Source organism: Oreochromis niloticus, linkage group LG15 (genome assembly GCF_001858045.2).
Source record: "Oreochromis niloticus isolate F11D_XX linkage group LG15, O_niloticus_UMD_NMBU, whole genome shotgun sequence".
NCBI lineage: Eukaryota > Metazoa > Chordata > Actinopteri > Cichliformes > Cichlidae > Oreochromis > Oreochromis niloticus.
In genome coordinates, this window is record NC_031980.2 from 21,741,284 (window position 1) to 21,758,168 (window position 16,885).

The 16,885-nt window shown below is 40.3% G+C and overlaps 2 protein-coding genes across 5 annotated transcripts; both read left to right on the forward strand.

The window, feature by feature from the left end:
* The first annotated feature begins 1,334 nt into the window (after window positions 1–1,334).
* LOC106096484 (GTPase IMAP family member 7-like) lies at window positions 1,335–7,471 on the forward strand. Of its 3 annotated transcripts, XM_025899278.1 has the most exons (3): window positions 1,338–1,471; window positions 6,292–6,503; window positions 6,576–7,471. In XM_025899278.1, exons 1-3 carry the CDS (start codon window positions 1,447–1,449, stop codon window positions 7,017–7,019), a joined length of 681 nt encoding a protein of 226 aa, XP_025755063.1. In that variant the 5' UTR covers window positions 1,338–1,446; the 3' UTR covers window positions 7,020–7,471. The 3 variants fall into 3 exon arrangements, with proteins under 3 accessions (XP_013121656.2, XP_025755063.1, XP_019201044.1); XM_013266202.3 differs by lacking the exons at window positions 6,292–6,503; window positions 6,576–7,471 and adding an exon at window positions 4,402–5,800 and having other exon boundaries at window positions 1,335–1,471; XM_019345499.2 differs by having other exon boundaries at window positions 6,292–7,471.
* Window positions 7,472–9,372: 1,901 nt separating this feature from the next.
* On the forward strand, window positions 9,373–11,745 carry LOC102078139 (immunoglobulin superfamily member 10). 2 transcript variants are annotated; one of them, XM_005463314.4, is made up of 6 exons: window positions 9,373–9,473; window positions 9,629–9,946; window positions 10,040–10,327; window positions 10,807–10,884; window positions 10,977–11,005; window positions 11,279–11,745. In XM_005463314.4, the coding sequence occupies exons 1-6, from the start codon at window positions 9,410–9,412 to the stop codon at window positions 11,342–11,344; spliced, it is 843 nt and encodes a 280-aa protein (XP_005463371.1). In that variant the 5' UTR covers window positions 9,373–9,409; the 3' UTR covers window positions 11,345–11,745. The 2 variants fall into 2 exon arrangements, with proteins under 2 accessions (XP_005463371.1, XP_025755074.1); XM_025899289.1 differs by having other exon boundaries at window positions 9,375–9,473; window positions 9,626–9,946.
* The last annotated feature ends 5,140 nt before the right edge of the window (window positions 11,746–16,885 follow it).

Genomic DNA, 16,885 nt, shown 5'->3' on the forward strand with positions numbered 1-16,885 from the left:
ACTAATAAACTGCAGTTCTAGTGTACATCAATAAGCACAGCTAGGTATTCCTGACTACACATCACAGTCCACATACATCCATACTACTTTTTGAATAAAGCAGCTAGAAGGTTAGTTTGCTGATAAATTGATCTCTTCTCTCTCAGTCTCTTATGTCAGAAACAAAACAGAGTGATCAAGACAATCACAAATAAGAGGCTACACAACAAAATCTACATATTACAAAGCTGGAAAAGTAGCACATATAAGGCATTTTGAAGGACGATAACATTTGTATTTTATTCCTCTCAATAAATCTCATTCACTTGTACTTGGATCCATTCAGTCCTCATTGCAATTGTATTGATTTGTTTACCTGTTTGTTTAATGACCTTGTTTTCAGATCACAAAAGTGGAATGAATTTCAGGTTGCAAATGTTTACCCAAGACAGCAACTGGTTCTTGTAGCCTTGAATGACATTTTAGTTTTTAAATTTAGGCTGTTTTGTATTTTTATATTTCTTTATACTTTCATGTGTGTGTGTGTAATAGCAGTTTGTGCAGCCCCTGCTGATGTATTTACACTAAATTTCTGTATTTAGATGTTTTCAGTGATGTACTCAGGTGTACTTTTGTTTCCAGCAGACATATCTTTTGGGAATGTGCAACAATCAGAGCAAACCATATTTTTATAGGATGTCTGGAAACAAACACAGAGCCATTCACTTGTTGAGAAAGTGGTATATTGAGTGTTAAAGTTTATATGAAATGAGTTTACACAGATGTGATTATCCTCTTATTTAGCAAACAATCCCGTCCTATACCACGTGAGAACAATTAATGTATCATTTTCGTTGTAACCCACAAACTGAATAGTAACATAACAACACTCATTTATCACTTTTTTACAGAAGTAAAAAATCACTACTTCCAAGTCTAGTTGGTTGGAATGGAGGCGAACTCAACTGGATCCACTCTCCCTGTCCAGTGCGCTTCCAACTCAGGGGAAACAAATTCTGTCGGGAATAACTACCTGATTGACTGTAGCTTCACAGATGAGGGCTTGCCTGACAGCAGTCTTACTTTTTTTTACAGTGATTTTAAACTTGCGCCACAAAGACAGATAAAAACGAATAATATCTACAGGATCATTTCAAACCTGTTGTATCATGTTACCTTACATCAACATTATTTTTGAAGTGTTTGACGCACACTAAGAACGTTCGAAACAGGTGAATTCTATGAATTCTATCTGACTTCCTACATTGCCACATTGCACTTGGCAGCAGCTCTTTTATCTGCTCCAACTCGTGATTGTGTAAGGGATGTTGAGTGAGGGGGTTATGGGCAGGCTATATTACAGCTTTTTCGGTGAAACGAAACTCTTCACCATCTGGAGACTGGAAAGTGACCACACTTGATAGATCAGCTGCTTAGAAAAAAGCAAACAAACAAACAAACAAAAACATGAATAGCAAACCTGCAATGAATAGTGAGTACTTTCACAACTTTTATTCTCATTTAGAGCTAATATGCTTTTCTATAATAGATATCACAGATATTTATGATTTTGACGTTTTATTTATTGTGTAAGATTAGAAATAATCTATTTATCCTATATTTTGTAAATACTCTATCTTTACTTTACGTGGTTCTTTTGTCTTTATAAAGACAAAAATCTGAAGTTAAAGTCAATAAAAAGCCAATTAAATATGTTTTGTGTTTAAATTATAGAACAGTTCAAATGTAATCATTCTGTACAAGGGAATGATTTCAGTGTGTTTTCCAGTCTTCTACCTTCTACCTTTTTAAAGTTATTTGGTATACTTTATATTAAAGTTCATATAAAACGCCAGACACTGCTACTTAAAGGTTGAAGTTAGGTGTGTTTGGCTGTCTCCGAATCTGATGTTCACATGAACTACTCATAGTTAGTCTGAGCCGTGTATTCCCCATCAGCATGAGGGGATTTCCATCTGCTCACTTTTCATTTTCCAAACCATCTTTCATGCATTTAGTTTTAGATGTGACTTCTCCGATGAAGAAGATAAAAACAGATGAGAAACTGTTAGATTATGTAGATATTTAAAAAAATGTTTTCAGAATAAATGTCTACCAAAGTTCGTTCACAAACATGAGAACATTAGAGACCGAATCATGCAGTCAGTCATTTCAGTCTGCAGCATCTAAAAAAGGGGTTTCTCATAGTGTGCCCAAAAGAGAGTTTGTTTGTTTAGTTTTTATTACATCAAACCATCAAACATCAAACCAGATCAAACCAGGCGTGGTCTGCGGTACCGCTGCAGGGGAGATAGACAGACCTGCACGGCATCTGCAATCACGCCAGCTTAAAAAGCTGTGCTGTCTGTCTGTGGTCGTTGTTGTTGGTGATGTGTATTCGGCGGCTGAGCTGGAAAGCTGAGACTGAGTCGTGTGTGTGATACAGCAACTGTAATAACAGTGTTCAAAAATGCTGAAAAGCATAAACACGTCGCCAGGTCTGCTGTGGTTATATTACACACACATTTGACTTTCAGATTATCTGCTTTATTCGTTTTTTTTACTGTGTCAGAGTATAGATACATGGGAAGAGGTAGTTTTAGATCATTAGAATTAAAAGTTCGAAATAAAAATCAAAGTCAGCTTTATTGTCCGTTCTGCAATACAATGCAAAGGATTTAAATGTCTCCCCCAATCCACGGTATGCAGCTAAAATAAATTAAAATAATAAATAATGTAAAAAGAGAGCTGTAACATTATGAGATACCAGCATGAAAGATAAATAAAGTATCAAGTATTGCAATCTAATGTGATGACATCTTTAGAGGATTTATGGTATGTGATGGTCTGAATCCCCTGCCACAGACTTCTTGTGTCTCTGCTATCCTTGAAATGGCTCATTACCTTTCTTTGTGACAAGCACATCCTGGCAACTCTCAAATTGCCTGTGTTGCAGGGATTAAGTAACCTGTAGATTATCCCCAGTCAATCATTTCAGGTGGCCATTGTCTGTCCGTCATACCATATATGCATCTGGTGATCTGGACAGTGATGGACACACATGTACGTGTATTTTTGTGTGTCAGCCTGTGGGTTGTAAGTGGCTGCCTCTTTAAACATGTTCCAATCTTCTGTGTCAAAGCAGTCTGTGCTGCCATGGCCCCCTCTGGCCACCTGCTTCGGAACTTTGTTGGCTATCACTCAAGGTCTGTAGGCTCTTTTTTACATAACACTGATGCAATCATAGAAGCCTAGGTGGGGGAAGGGGGACACCTTGTATGCTATTTTTCAGGTTGTGTAATGCAGGTTCAGTGCGCTGTTTCCCATAGTGAGAAAATCAACATGTTGATGAATTTTTGGAAGCACAGTCTTAAGAACTCCATCGTTGAAATCCCCAGCTAGAATGAGGAAACCATTAGGAAAAGCTGTCTGTTGAGCACTGGTAGCTGGATAAAGTTTGCTGAGTGCTTTATTCCTATAGTTGTTGTTTGGAGTGGGTGAGTAAAAACAGTCACCAGCAGAATAGTTGTAAATTTCCTCAGCAAGTAGACAGGTCGGCACGTAACGATTATAAACTCTGCCACTGGTGGGCAGTGGTTACTGACCATCACAGCAAAACCTTTGATTGTTCAGAGGATGACTTAAAATGTCTAAGTAAATAATTAACAAAGACGCACATTTATACAGATAATGACTAAGATATACACTAATTATCCGTGAGTGTATTACTATAGCGTTTTACATTAAGAACTGTATCTATCCGTCCACACATACATATTCTTGCTCTGTGGGCGCAGTAGCCTAATAGAAAGTGCTTAAACCTCTCTCTCCCCATCCATCTCTGCCATCTCATCCAGTGGAAAGCTGAGTTAATTTGTTGACCAGGTTCTATTTAACTCTTCCCCAACAAACCTTTATAGGTGATATTATAAACCCTGTTTAGATTCAGAATCATCGAGAGAAACCTTGTGGCTTTAACAGTGTTAAAGCAATGGTGCTTCCTGCTGGTGATATGTGGTCATATCACTTGCCCTCATCAAATGCTTTTAACAGTCACAATCAATCTTTTTGAACTGGAACAAAATATTTAATCAAAATTACAAAAGTGAAAAATATATGGTATAATCTGTGACAAAGGGCAAGTATAAGGATGTGTGAAACACAAGTGGGGGAGCCAGGAACATTATCAACACTGTTAGCAGTAAAACTGACAATAATTAATTCAAAACAGAATTAACTTTAGTGTGGTGTCTCTGCAAAAAAGGTAGTGGTCATGGCCATCACTGTTGACCAGTTTGGGCTGCAAAGATCTAAAGCTTTTATTTGTTTCTATTCAAAGTATTATGTAAAAATGTTTGCATATATAGTGGTTCTAATGGAGGTAAACAGGTAACATCATTGTGTTTGTGAAATTCTTCACAGATGTAAAGCAAGGAGATCTCAGGATTGTACTTGTTGGGAAAACTGGAGTTGGGAAGAGTGCAGCAGGAAACACCATTTTAGGAAGAGATGCTTTTAAATCTGAGCTGTCTTCTTCCTCAGTGACAGAAGTGTGTGAGAAAAAGATGGGAGAGTTTGGTGGCCTTAAACTGGCTGTAATTGATACACCAGGACTGGGTGACACAAATAAATCTGAAGAGCAGGTGAGGAGAGAGATTGCTCGATGCATGTCCTTTGCTGCTCCTGGGCCACATGTTTTTTTGGTTGTGCTCCAGCCAACCAGATTCACAAAAGAAGAACAAAAATCAGTGAAAATCATTCAGACAATATTTGGAAAAGAGGCACCGCGTTACACCATGGTCCTGTTTACCCATGGAGATGAGCTGAAGAAAAGACATGCCTCCATAGAAAAATTAATTAATGAGAATCCAGATCTCCGCCGCTTCATCAGTCAATGTCACAGAAATTATCATGTTTTTGACACCGATGACAGAGATACCTCTCAGCTCACAGAGCTGCTGCTGAAGATCCGTGCAATGGTTCAACTTAATGGAGGAGGCTTCTACACCAACGAAATGTTCCAAGAGGCTGAGAGAGCCATAAAACAAAAAATTGAAGAACTTCTGAGAAAACATCCAGGCATGAATCTTGAAGAAGCAAGAAGAAAGGCAGAGGAAGACAACTCCTTTGTTCAGGCTGTTCTAAAGGGTGTTGTTATTGGAGCTGCTGCTGGAGCAGCCGCTGCTGGAGTTGCCGCTGCTGGAGCAGCCTCTGCTGGAGCAGCCGCTGCTGGAGCAGCCGCTGCTGGAGCAGCCGCTGCTGGAGTTGCTGTTGCTGGAGTTGCTGCTAAAGCTGGTGTTGCTGGAGCTGTTGTTGCTAGAGCTGCTGTTGGAGCTGCCGTTGGAGGTGGTGTAGGAGCTGGTGTTGCAGCTGCATCTGTCGGGGTTCCAAAACAAGATATATATTTCAGAGTGAAAGATGCAACAGGATGCATCGTACAGTAATTAGATCATTCCACCCATATGATAAATTTAGATAAACTTTAAACTATAATTCATATATATTGTTAATATTTTCTAGTCTGTCACCATATTATCTTTATCATGAGGCTGATTTGTGCTCTGATATAGATAGAGATTAGCATCTTATTTCTTTAATTAAATGTGTGATTAAATGGTTTTTTATTTTTTTTGTCTGTCCTTATGCTGTATGTCAGTAGAAGACCGTGTCTAAACTGATTCTCATGCACACACACACACACACACACATTTATGTGTGTGTACATGTGTGGCGTGTGGGGTTTTCTGTTGATTAAAAATCAGAACAATTCTGTGCCTTTCCTGTACTTTATGCATGTTCTAATAAAATATAAAGATGACAATCTGTGTCAGGACTTTTGTTATACAACATTATTTAAAGCATCAACATGTGGCCTGAATCATTTCAACATTCAAAAACTAACATTTGGAAGTTTTCTGAAGAACACCTAATCACTTCACTATACAGTGTATGGGGTGGGAGGCAGGCATTTTTTTATCTCATCTTCTGCAATTTGTTGTTTCTGAAATAATTCAGACCCTCATATATACAGGAGTCTCACTTTGTTTGTTTGCCACTGATGGACTCAAAGGTGATCAAAGCAAACACCCTGCAACAGGCCAACGTTTGGTCAAATGTGTCCCTCTGGATTATTGAGGGTAAGAAATGTAAAGTGATCCTTTTAAAATAAATCTGCATCAAGAGAAAAAGCACATGCTGTCTGAAATGCTGTGTATTGTGGTCTGCTGTTTATAAAATGAGCTATTATGTGTTCAGGTGGTGAGCATACTGAGACACTGGTGTAATACCCCGTGATGACCTGTGTTGTTTCAGGCTCACACCTCAGGGTGGTGCTGGTGGGGCAGGAGAGAGTGGGGAAGAGTTCAGCAGGAAACACCATCCTGGGAAAGAAGGCGTTTGACTGTAAGATCAGTTCCAGCCCGGTGACTCTGTGCAGTCAGAAACTAGAAGCTGATGTTCAGGGTCGCAGAGTCTCTGTGGTCGACACTCCTGGACTCTTCAGCACTCGGTTGTCTACAAACATGGTGAAAGCAGAGATGTTAAAAGCACTCGAGCTGAGCGTTCCAGGTCCTCACGTTTTCCTCCTTGTCCTTCAGCTCGGAAGATTCACCAAACAAGAGCAGGAAGGGCTGAAAACCCTGCAGACCATGCTGAGTCCTGACGTCTCCAAACACACCATGGTGCTTTTCACCTATGGAGACCGACTGAAAAACACCATCGACATAGAGAAGTTTGTCAGCAAAGACAACAACCTGCAGGAGGTGCTGAAAAACTGCAGCGGTCTGTACCACGTGTTCAACAATGAAGAAATGGAAGATGGATGCCAGGTCCAGAAGCTGCTAGACAAAATAGACTCTATTACAGATGGAGGACATTTGTACTATCAGAGAAGCTTTGAGTCAGAGAGGTCTGTCAGGAGTTTCTACCTGTATTGCTGGGGTTTAACACTCTGGGTTTTTAGACAAGTTCGTCGTGGTTACATGGGGATATATAGCACTGTCTGTTTCATCTTCACATGGTGGGAGACACATTTTGAGTGAGATAAAATTGAAGAATGAGGCAAAGGAGAGAAAGAACACAGGAAGACAGTTGAGAAACAAAGGAGGAAAACAGGAGTATGTGACAGAGGAGGAATATTTTCATCAGTCCTTCATACCCAGAGTTCACACATCCACATATTTTGTTAACTATATATCCAGATTAGGATCATAGCTGGGTGGAGTCTATTCCAACTGACAAAGGTGTGGTTGAAATCTGAAATAAACTGAGGCGCACACAACCAGGTTGTCTTGATGAGTTGTATTTACCTTTGCAAAAGGGTCAAAAAACAGCACTGAGAAATTAACAGTAGTCTGCATGTTTTTGACAAAGAGAGACTGTAAGCCTAGATTAAAAAAGGAAAAAGAAACATTTTATGTCTCAGAATGCTGGGTAATGAAAGACAACTTGTACATAAACATGTGGTAAATCTATATAAAGCACCTTAAGGCGATTGTTGTTGTGATTTGGTGTTATATAAATAAAACTGAATTGAATTGAACTGAATCTGTAAGATTAAATTGAGAGCCTTTAATTCAGTAAGATCAGCCTGACACAGAAGTAGCAGAATCTCCAATACGCTCTTACATTTATTGATCACTCAAGTATTTACAATTACAAGGTAAACATGAGCTCTAGAAATGCGCACAGGTTAAATCAAGGTCATCATTGTCTGAGCTACAGAAAGAGTATTGTTGTGTTTAGTGTAGGGCAACAGTTATGAGCAACAAAACAGAGGCAAAGCATCCATTTTACACTGAAGCGTCTGATTCTTTATCAGAGTAAAGATAAGTTGGGATCCTCAGGATGTTCCTTGGGGTCACGTGCACACTGAACCTGCTGAGATGACAGGGAGTGATCAGTAAACCATAGAAGTATCAGAGTACTACAGTACTGTAACAGATTGTCACACTGAGGTATGGACAGATAAAACACATCAGAGCAATAATTATGATATTTAGCTCTTTCATATTGCACACAGGTAAGTCAGTCCATCACACCATAGTACCCTGTCCCTCTACAGTTCTGCTGTATCTCAACATGTCACTTTCATAGTGGTTAGGGTGAGGTGTTCTGTCTGTTGACCCCACCCATCACCAGGGACTTCTCCAATCAAAGGCAAAGGTGAGTTCTTGTCCCTTTCCCCAGCAACAGGTAGCAAAATTTTAGATTTATAAATAAATAAATATATAAATCGTCACCTTTTTTCACCAGTGACTGAACATAAGGGTGACAACACAGCATCCTTTCTGCATCCTTTGTGACTTATCATGAAGTTTATAAATCAAATTATGAGTTTTTAAGTTGCAGTGTGACAGAAATCCGTGGCAAAGAGCACCTGTTTAGTTTCTATCCTCTATCGCCAAGAGTACGAAAACAGGTAAGACGAACCTTTTAAAGTCATCTAAATGACATTTTTGAAGAACTGTACTATTTTTCTATTTTGATATTTACTTTTTGCTAAACTGTCTGCTGATTTTTGTTCTTGCATTCATGTGAAAACAAAAGATTCCTTTATATCCAATTTTTTATGTTGCTTGTATTTATGTCAGTGAAAGTAGCTTCACACTGATTAATAAGTAGCTATTAATACACTGATATTAATAAGTAGCTATTAATATCATTGCAATACAACAGAAGACACTGGTTATCTAAAAGGATTAGCATATATTCATTATTAAGGAATAAGGTCATAACAGAAACTACATGCCTCATCTACTCTCGATGTAAAAATTCAAAAATAGAATAAGGAACCAGCTTGATCAGGTGAACTCTTGTCTTAACGCTCTTTAATTTTAGCAAAAAGTCCTGTTTTAAATTGGAAGAGCAGCAATATCCTCCATAGAACCAGCCTATTCCTTTATGTCATCTCTAATGGACATTTGTTTTTGGTCTATATCTTTTAACTTATTTGAGCTAACCTACTAAGTACTGATGTACCAAATAGAGGACATCCTGGGATTTCCATTGATATCCCATGTGTTTGGGAGGCCTCTATTAGTTCAGTGGGAAGATTCTTTTTCCTTGGTTCTCAGGAGGATATTGAAAGCTTTATGTAAACTAACAATCTTCAGAAATGTGTCTTTTTTTAACACATCAGTGTAAATAAAAATTTAACTTTTTCCGTCTTATGGTCAGTTGCCCATTGTGCAAGGTCATTTCACATATACAGGGTCTTTGTCAGCCTGTCATGACCTTTCATATTTTTAATATTGGTTGGTTCTAACTATGTTGATTAAAAAAAATAATGTCAAGAGAGAAAACAAACTTTCTTTTTGAGGAAGTGAAATCACACTCATTACATGTCAGCTGTTTCCCTCTAAAGGAAGCTTTGCTTTTGAGTCTGTGACCACCATTAGAGTGACAACGACAGCAAAGACTGACATGCACAATGGATCCCAAATTCAAATGGACTAAATTGTTTCTATTACTGATGCCAATGCTTCAGTTAACAGGTAAAAATGCACATTTATTCATAAGTGAGATTTCAAACATTTCCTTTATTAATCTTAAGTCTGCAGATGACATTACTAAACAGCCACTGTGATGTTAACCAAACAAGCATCTTCAAATATCTGATAATTGTTTTATTTCTCCTGAACAACAACAGCAGCTGAACACTTTGAGTTTGTCGTCAGAGATGGAGATGAAGTCATTTTGCCTTGTAACCATGTGAAAGATCTTTGTAACTCTGGCAATATCACCTGGATTTTTAATAGTTCAAGACAACGAGAAGTGGAACTGGTCAATTTTGGACTCACAGCTCACAATTATTCCAAATCGGACCGGCTGGGTTTTACACAGGAATGTTTTCTGGCTATAAAGAATGTAACCATTGAAGATGCTGGTCAGTACATCTGCAAACAGTTTGACAAGTTAGGAGAACAAAAAGGTGCAGATCACAGAGTTGACCTGTCTGTTGTCACAAGTGAGTGTGCTCCTAGCACAACATAATAAAGCATCACAACAGTTATGTATTATCTTTGTCTCACAGTGTCTGTATCTTTTTCTTCTTCACCAGTGACTGAACGGAAGAACATTGATATTGTGACTGTGAAGTGCTCTGTGCTGACATATGGGAGGTGTAGACATACAGTGATGTGGATGAAAAATGGTCAAATCTGGGCTGTGAATAATACATCTGCAAAGATAACTCAGTCGACCTGCTCAGCCACTGCAACCTTTCTGACTTATAATGAAGTTTATAAATCAAAATATGAGTTTTTAAGTTGCAGCGTGACAGAAATGAGCGGCAAAGAGCACCTGTTTAGTTTCTATCCTCTGTCACCAAGTAAGAGTAAGAAAACAGGTAAGAATAACCATTTAAAATCATCTAAATGACATTTTTGAAGAAATGTACTGTTTTTCTATTTTGATATTTACTTTTTCCTAAACTGATTTTTGTTCTTGTATTCATCTGATTCCTTTATATGCAATGTTTTATGTTGCTTGTATCTATGTAAGTGGAAGTAGCTTCAAACTGATATTAATAAGTAGCTCTTAATATCATTGCAATACAGGAGTAGCCAATATTCATTATTAAGGAAGAAGATGCAGATCAATAAAACAGTAATTTGATGATGTAGCCCTGTGCAGCTTCTTTTTCCCCCTCTTATGTTAATTTGTTTTAAACAGAACATAAATTAGCAAACAGATTTCTTTTGTTTGTGCTGTATTGTTTGCATGAACTGAAGCATCTTGGATGAGAGTTGAAACATCTTTAAGAATTTTTACATCCAGTCGCTTTATTTCCAAGCTCCTTAGACTCTTGTTTACATTCTTTACCAGACTGGTGGATGTTCATCATTGTGCCTGTTGGTTTAATACTCCTAATAGCTGTTGTGGTCATCATCATATACAAAAGAGGTAAGGGTCAGAATATTACCAAGCAGGTTGGATTAACTTGAATTTTGTTTGTGGAACAAAAGTTGAGTCCTTGTCTTGTCTTGTCTTGTTAGGGAAACCAGCAAAGATGGATACAAACACTGTGAGTTTTTAAAATAGACTTATTAAATATTTATTACATTCTTTCTTTGCAGACCAAGTGCATGCTAACTTGCCCTTTAATGCACTTATTTTCTAAAGTGACTTGGACAAGGTTGTCTACAAAATGAATAAACTGTAATGACAGGGATACCTTTACAATGTCATTTTGTTGGGTAATAATCACTAAAAGCAGAGTAATAGTTGCCCAAAGATGACAAAATTTAGACTTGTCAGATGGTATTGATGTGTGAGAATGCCATTTTGTTTTTTAAAGGTGTGTAATAATGAAAACGATGGAGCAATGAACTGTGAAAATGTCTCCTCTTCTGATGGAGTTTGACTGACCCTGCTGCTTCTGTCAGACCCACTGACCAAAAACATCAATGTCAACATCAACTTTTTTAAAAGACACTTATTTTATAGTTGGACGACCATCTTAAGGTTCTGATTTTATCTCTTAGTTAGAACACCTCTGTGCAAATATTTTTTGTTCAGTTGTTAAAACCTATGTGTTCTTGTTATGGACAATTTTAGTTGACTCCAATGTTGAGGAGGTCTGAAAGGGATGATAGTGCTTTTTTGGAGCACCTGACCATCTCCTCTTCAGCAATTTCTTTTTTGCCTCTGTAGAGCTTTCATTGACACGGTGAATGAATGGGACTGGTTACACTGGCTATAACTCATGCTAGTTTGTCTTTATATCAACTATATCAGTAATAAATGTATCTGGTTTATGCTTTACATCTGTTCCTTTGCATCTCGTATTTGTTGATGAGCTTATTGGGCTTTGAATATTAGTGTACACACATAATGTAATGTGCAAATAAAGAAATAATTAGTGATGAATAGTCTCATCAGGATGCTTTCAGAAAGAAAACTTTCCGGGATCACTGAACAGGCAACACTCAAATGCAGGACTCGATCATAGAAGTTCAGGGCATTTATTTACATTAAATTAGAGTTCAAATAGAAGAGCAACACTAGAGAAGTTCCTGGTTTCTACAAGTTAGTGTTTTCCACAAGTCCAAACAGATTCTCTTCTAAGAACACAAACCAGCCCACTGCTCTCCAGAAAGAGTTTCTCCAGCAGAGAAAAGAGCAGAGCAATCCAGCAAAGATGGAACAACTCCCTTTTTAATAAAAATACAAGTGGAACATAAAATGAGGAAGTGACTAAGGAAGTGAAATGTTGGATTTTTGTAAGTAGAAGCACTATTTTAGTCTTACTGACCGTAAGACTGATCAACAGCAGGAAGGACCTGACCTGCCAAACACACACTGCTGAGGTTGTGAAGAAAGAAAGAAAGATTTTGATTTTTAAAAACACATTTATTCACTCAATAGTGAGCCATACAAACAGTCAGCTCAAACCAACACATTGCTAAACACAAGTTCAGAGTTGTTTAAAGAAAACAGACTGCCTTTATAATCCCAAAGATTTCGAAAAGCATCCAATCCATCCATATTGAAATAATATTTATACTCTAACATCACTCTGGCTCTCGACAAACCTTTGAAGAGCTCAACACAGTCAGTATTTCGTCCCTTATCAATCTTATACTTTCTATTCAAATAAATTGCCAACTTCGCTTGGCCCAAGAAAAAATTCAGCAATCGCCCCTTTTTCTTCTTCCCTTTATCATACGAAAACCCAAAAATAAAACACTGTTGTGTAAAACATTCTCCAAAGGATTCCCAAATACCAGTAAGAACCGAAAATAAATAAATCAATCGGAAACATTGTACAAAACAATGAAAAACAGTTTCTCTCATCGAACAAAAAGGACATGCATCTGAAGACCCAGGCTTAATGGTGGACACAAAAGCATTTACCGCAATGATACCATGTAAAATCCGCCACTGTAAATCACCAGCGTTCTTGGTCAATGGTGGCTTGTACAGAGACCCCCATGCAGGGCCCACATCAAAACCAACCTTAAAATGTTCCCTCCAAGGCGTATCAGTTTTACCATTTAACTTTGCTTTGTTTATTGCCTTAACACAGCTTTTATACAACACCCTCCCAGTCAGCGAATCCAGTGGTGTCCAGCGGTACTTCTCCTTCTCCAAAAAAGGACCAGGGCTGTCAAAGTCCGTGAGCTGTGGTCTAAAGCACAGGCCAAAGAAGCTGTCCGTTTTATCAGGCACCCAATCAAAAGCCTTTTCTTGGTCGAGGGAAATCAGACCAAAGTTTAAGCCCAATAAATTAGAGACATCCAAATAATCCCGAATTAGTGCCACATTGTTTCTTATTTACTTCCAAAAAAACTCCTAATTTGTTCTAAACTGTACCCATTACTTCTCTGACCATCAGGAATAGAAGAGTCAGATGACTCTCTATCACTATCAGAATCGGATAAAACATCCGACTCACTCTCTCTTCCACCCTTTTCTTTCGCCTGCATCTTTTTTGGCTTTGCACCTTTAAAGTCCTTAGGTTTCCTTTTTGTATGTGGAATTTTAAAAACATTTTCATTATCCCTACACAAATTCCCGTCACTGCGGACCATTCCATCCACATCCATTTCCTGTTGCACTCCTACTGACGTAGGCGTCTGGCCAAACTCCTCACACACTTCAGCAGAAGTAGTGGCAACCTCACTGGTATCATGACTGCTAAGAGTCTCACATCCTGAAACTCCGCCCGTCTCTCCATCTCCGACATTGAAAACTGGGGCACCGTCCCGTGCGTCACTCGCAGCAACACCTTTGTCCCCCTCACCTGCTGAGACCCTTGCCAAAGTACCCACCGAAGTCCCCTCCCCTGCTTCGTCAGAGACCTGCACAGTTTCAGCCTCATTATGCACCTTCTCAGGGCAATTACGGACCGAATGCCTTTCCTGATGGCACCCAAAACATCTCATGTTTTCCGTCGTTGCAAAAATTGTGTAGTCAAACCCGTCAACCTTAAATTTCATCACGATGTTCAGCTCCTCATTCTCATTGTTAGGAATCATATACACCCGTCGGCGAAATGAAACAACATGCCGTAACTTCGCAGATTTACACCCAGAAGGGAGCATAACCATAGTTGACACAATCTGACCATGACTTGACAACTTTATCATCACTGATGAAAGGTGGCAAATTAGACAATGATTTTCTTCGCTGGGTTCATTAGAGGAAAACCGTGGTATACGTACTTCTCAAAACAACTCCCTTCTCAACTACGCTATTCACTTTGTCAACAGAATTCAGAAACATAACAACCGCATTATTCATCCTAGAAGCTGCCTTTATACTTTCATACCCAACAACCACCCCTACAGCCAGACCACACTCCTCTACAGAAAAATCGGTACCAACTGGTATTTTAATACCATGCCGCCGGGAGAGGCTCCGAAAGCCCTCCGTCGCATGATTTCTTCCGGCCATCGCACCGAGCTAAGAGCTCAGCGCTGCCGAAAAGAACACCAAACAAAAAACAGGTGAAAAAGAATTTTGCAACAGGACGAAAAAGTGAATTACCACTGTGAAAAAAGCAAAGTTCAAACGCTCACACTCGTTCTCCGTCCCCCACCTGCACCAGACGCTCACACATGTGCACCTGACAGAGAGAGAGAGAAAGAAAGAAAGAAAAAGAAACTACTTTCTGAGGGTTCTCAGAAAGAATAACATCTTTGAAAAACTGTTGGTGTCCTCTTTTCGCTGCAAAGCCAACATCAAGCATGCATATAGAGCCATACCCCTCCCCCACCTCGGTCAGTCCGACCAGCTCTCCCTCCTGCTCTCCCCAGCCTACACCCCCCTCAGGCGCAGTGCCAGGCCCACCACAAAGACTGTTACAACCTGGCCTGAAAATGCTCTCTCCAAACTACAGGACTGCTTCACAGAGACAGACTGGGACATATTTGAACACCAGGACCTAGAAACTTTCACAGGATCAGTACTGGACTACATCAAGTTCTGTACTGCAAATGTGACTGTGGACAAAAGCATTCGGGTTTTCCCAAACCAAAAACCCTGCATGACCAGCGAGGTCCACTCACTCCTCAAAGCCTGCAATGCCGCCTTCAGGTCAGGTGACAGAGCTCTGTACAGGGCTGCTCGAGCTGACCTGAAAAGGGGGATTAAAAAAGCCAAGTCAGACCACAAAAGAAACATCGAGTCCCACCTGTCCAGCAACAACACACGGGAGGTGTGGCAGGGAATGCAAGACATCATCAACCACAGAGGCAGCACTGCGAAAACAGAAAACCTAAGTGTGCAGCTGGCAGAGGAAATAAACAGCTTCTTCGCCCGCTTTGAAACACCACAACAGCAACACTCATCTGCCTCAGCCCTGCTCCCATCCTCATCCTCACCCTCACCTGGTTCCTGCACCACTCCACTCACTGTAACGGAGCACGATGTCAGACGTGTCCTCCTAGCAGTGGACCCCAGGAAGGCGGCCGGTCCAGATGGAGTACCTGGCAAGGTACTAAGAGCATGCGCACACCAGCTCACCCTCATCTTCACCAGACTCTTCAACCTCTCACTGGATCAGGCAGCCATCCCATCCTGTCTAAAATCAGCCACAATCATCCCAGTGCCAAAGAAGTCTCCCATCTCCAGCCTGAATGATTACCGCCCTGTGGCCCTCACACCGGTAATCATGAAATGCTTTGAGAGACTAGTCTTTCAGCACATCAAGGATTACCTCCCCCCAGAATTCGACCCCCACCAGTTTGCATACCGCGCAAACAGATCCACAGAAGACGCCATCGCCACAGCCCTCCACACTGTGCTGAGTCACCTACAGCAGCGGCAGAGCTACGTCCAAATGCTCTTCGTGGACTACAGCTCAGCCTTTAATACAATCATCCCGGACATCCTCATCACCAAACTGGTCACTTTTGGCCTCCCTCCTCTCACATGTGCCTGGATAAAAGACTTTCTCACAAACCGGCCCCAGACTGTGAGACTCGGGCCTCATCTCTCCTCCACTCGCACACTGAGCACCGGCTCCCCACAGGGCTGTGTGCTGAGCCCCCTCCTGTATTCTCTCTACACCCACGACTGCAGTTCAACCCACAACAACACTCTCATCATCAAGTTTGCTGATGACACCACAGTAGTCGGACTCATCTCAAAGGGAGACGAGGGAGAGTACAGAGAGGAAGTCCTGAAGCTGGCAGCCTGGTGTTCAGAAAACAACCTGGCACTGAACACTAAGAAAACCAAAGAGCTCATTGTTGACTTCAGGAGACACAGCACTGACTTAGCCCCCCTTTACATCAACGGGGAGTGTGTGGAGAGGGTCCACACCTTCCGGTTCCTTGGTGTCCTCATCTCTGCTGACATCTCCTGGACAGACAACATCTCAGCGGTCGTCAAGAAGGCCCAACAGCGGCTGCACTTCCTGAGAGTCCTCAGGAAGTACAAGCTGAACTCCAACCTGCTGCTGACCTTCTACCGCTCGTCCATTGAGAGCCTGCTAACCTACTGCATCACGGTATGGTACGGCAGCTGCACCAAGGCGGATAGAGTGAGGCTTCAGAGTGTGGTCAAGACAGCACAAAAGATCATCGGCTGCCCTCTCCCTCCCTGATGGACATTTATTCCTCCTGCTGCCTCAGCAGAGCAGCAAACCCTGGTTTCAACATGTTCAGCGCTACAGGTGCATCAGCACAAAAACCCACTGACTCAAAAACAGTTTCTTCCCCAAAGCCATAACCACCCTGAACTCACACGACTTTTTTTTTTCCCACTTCCTCTATGGACCACCACTGTGCAATACCAATTCTATGTGCAATAACCCAACTGTATATACACAACACTATTTATTATTATTATTACTTTTTTTAAAACCGGCTTGTATATTTGTACATTATATATATATACATATATATATATATATATATCTTTTTCCCTCTGTTAATACCGTCCATATGTATATAGC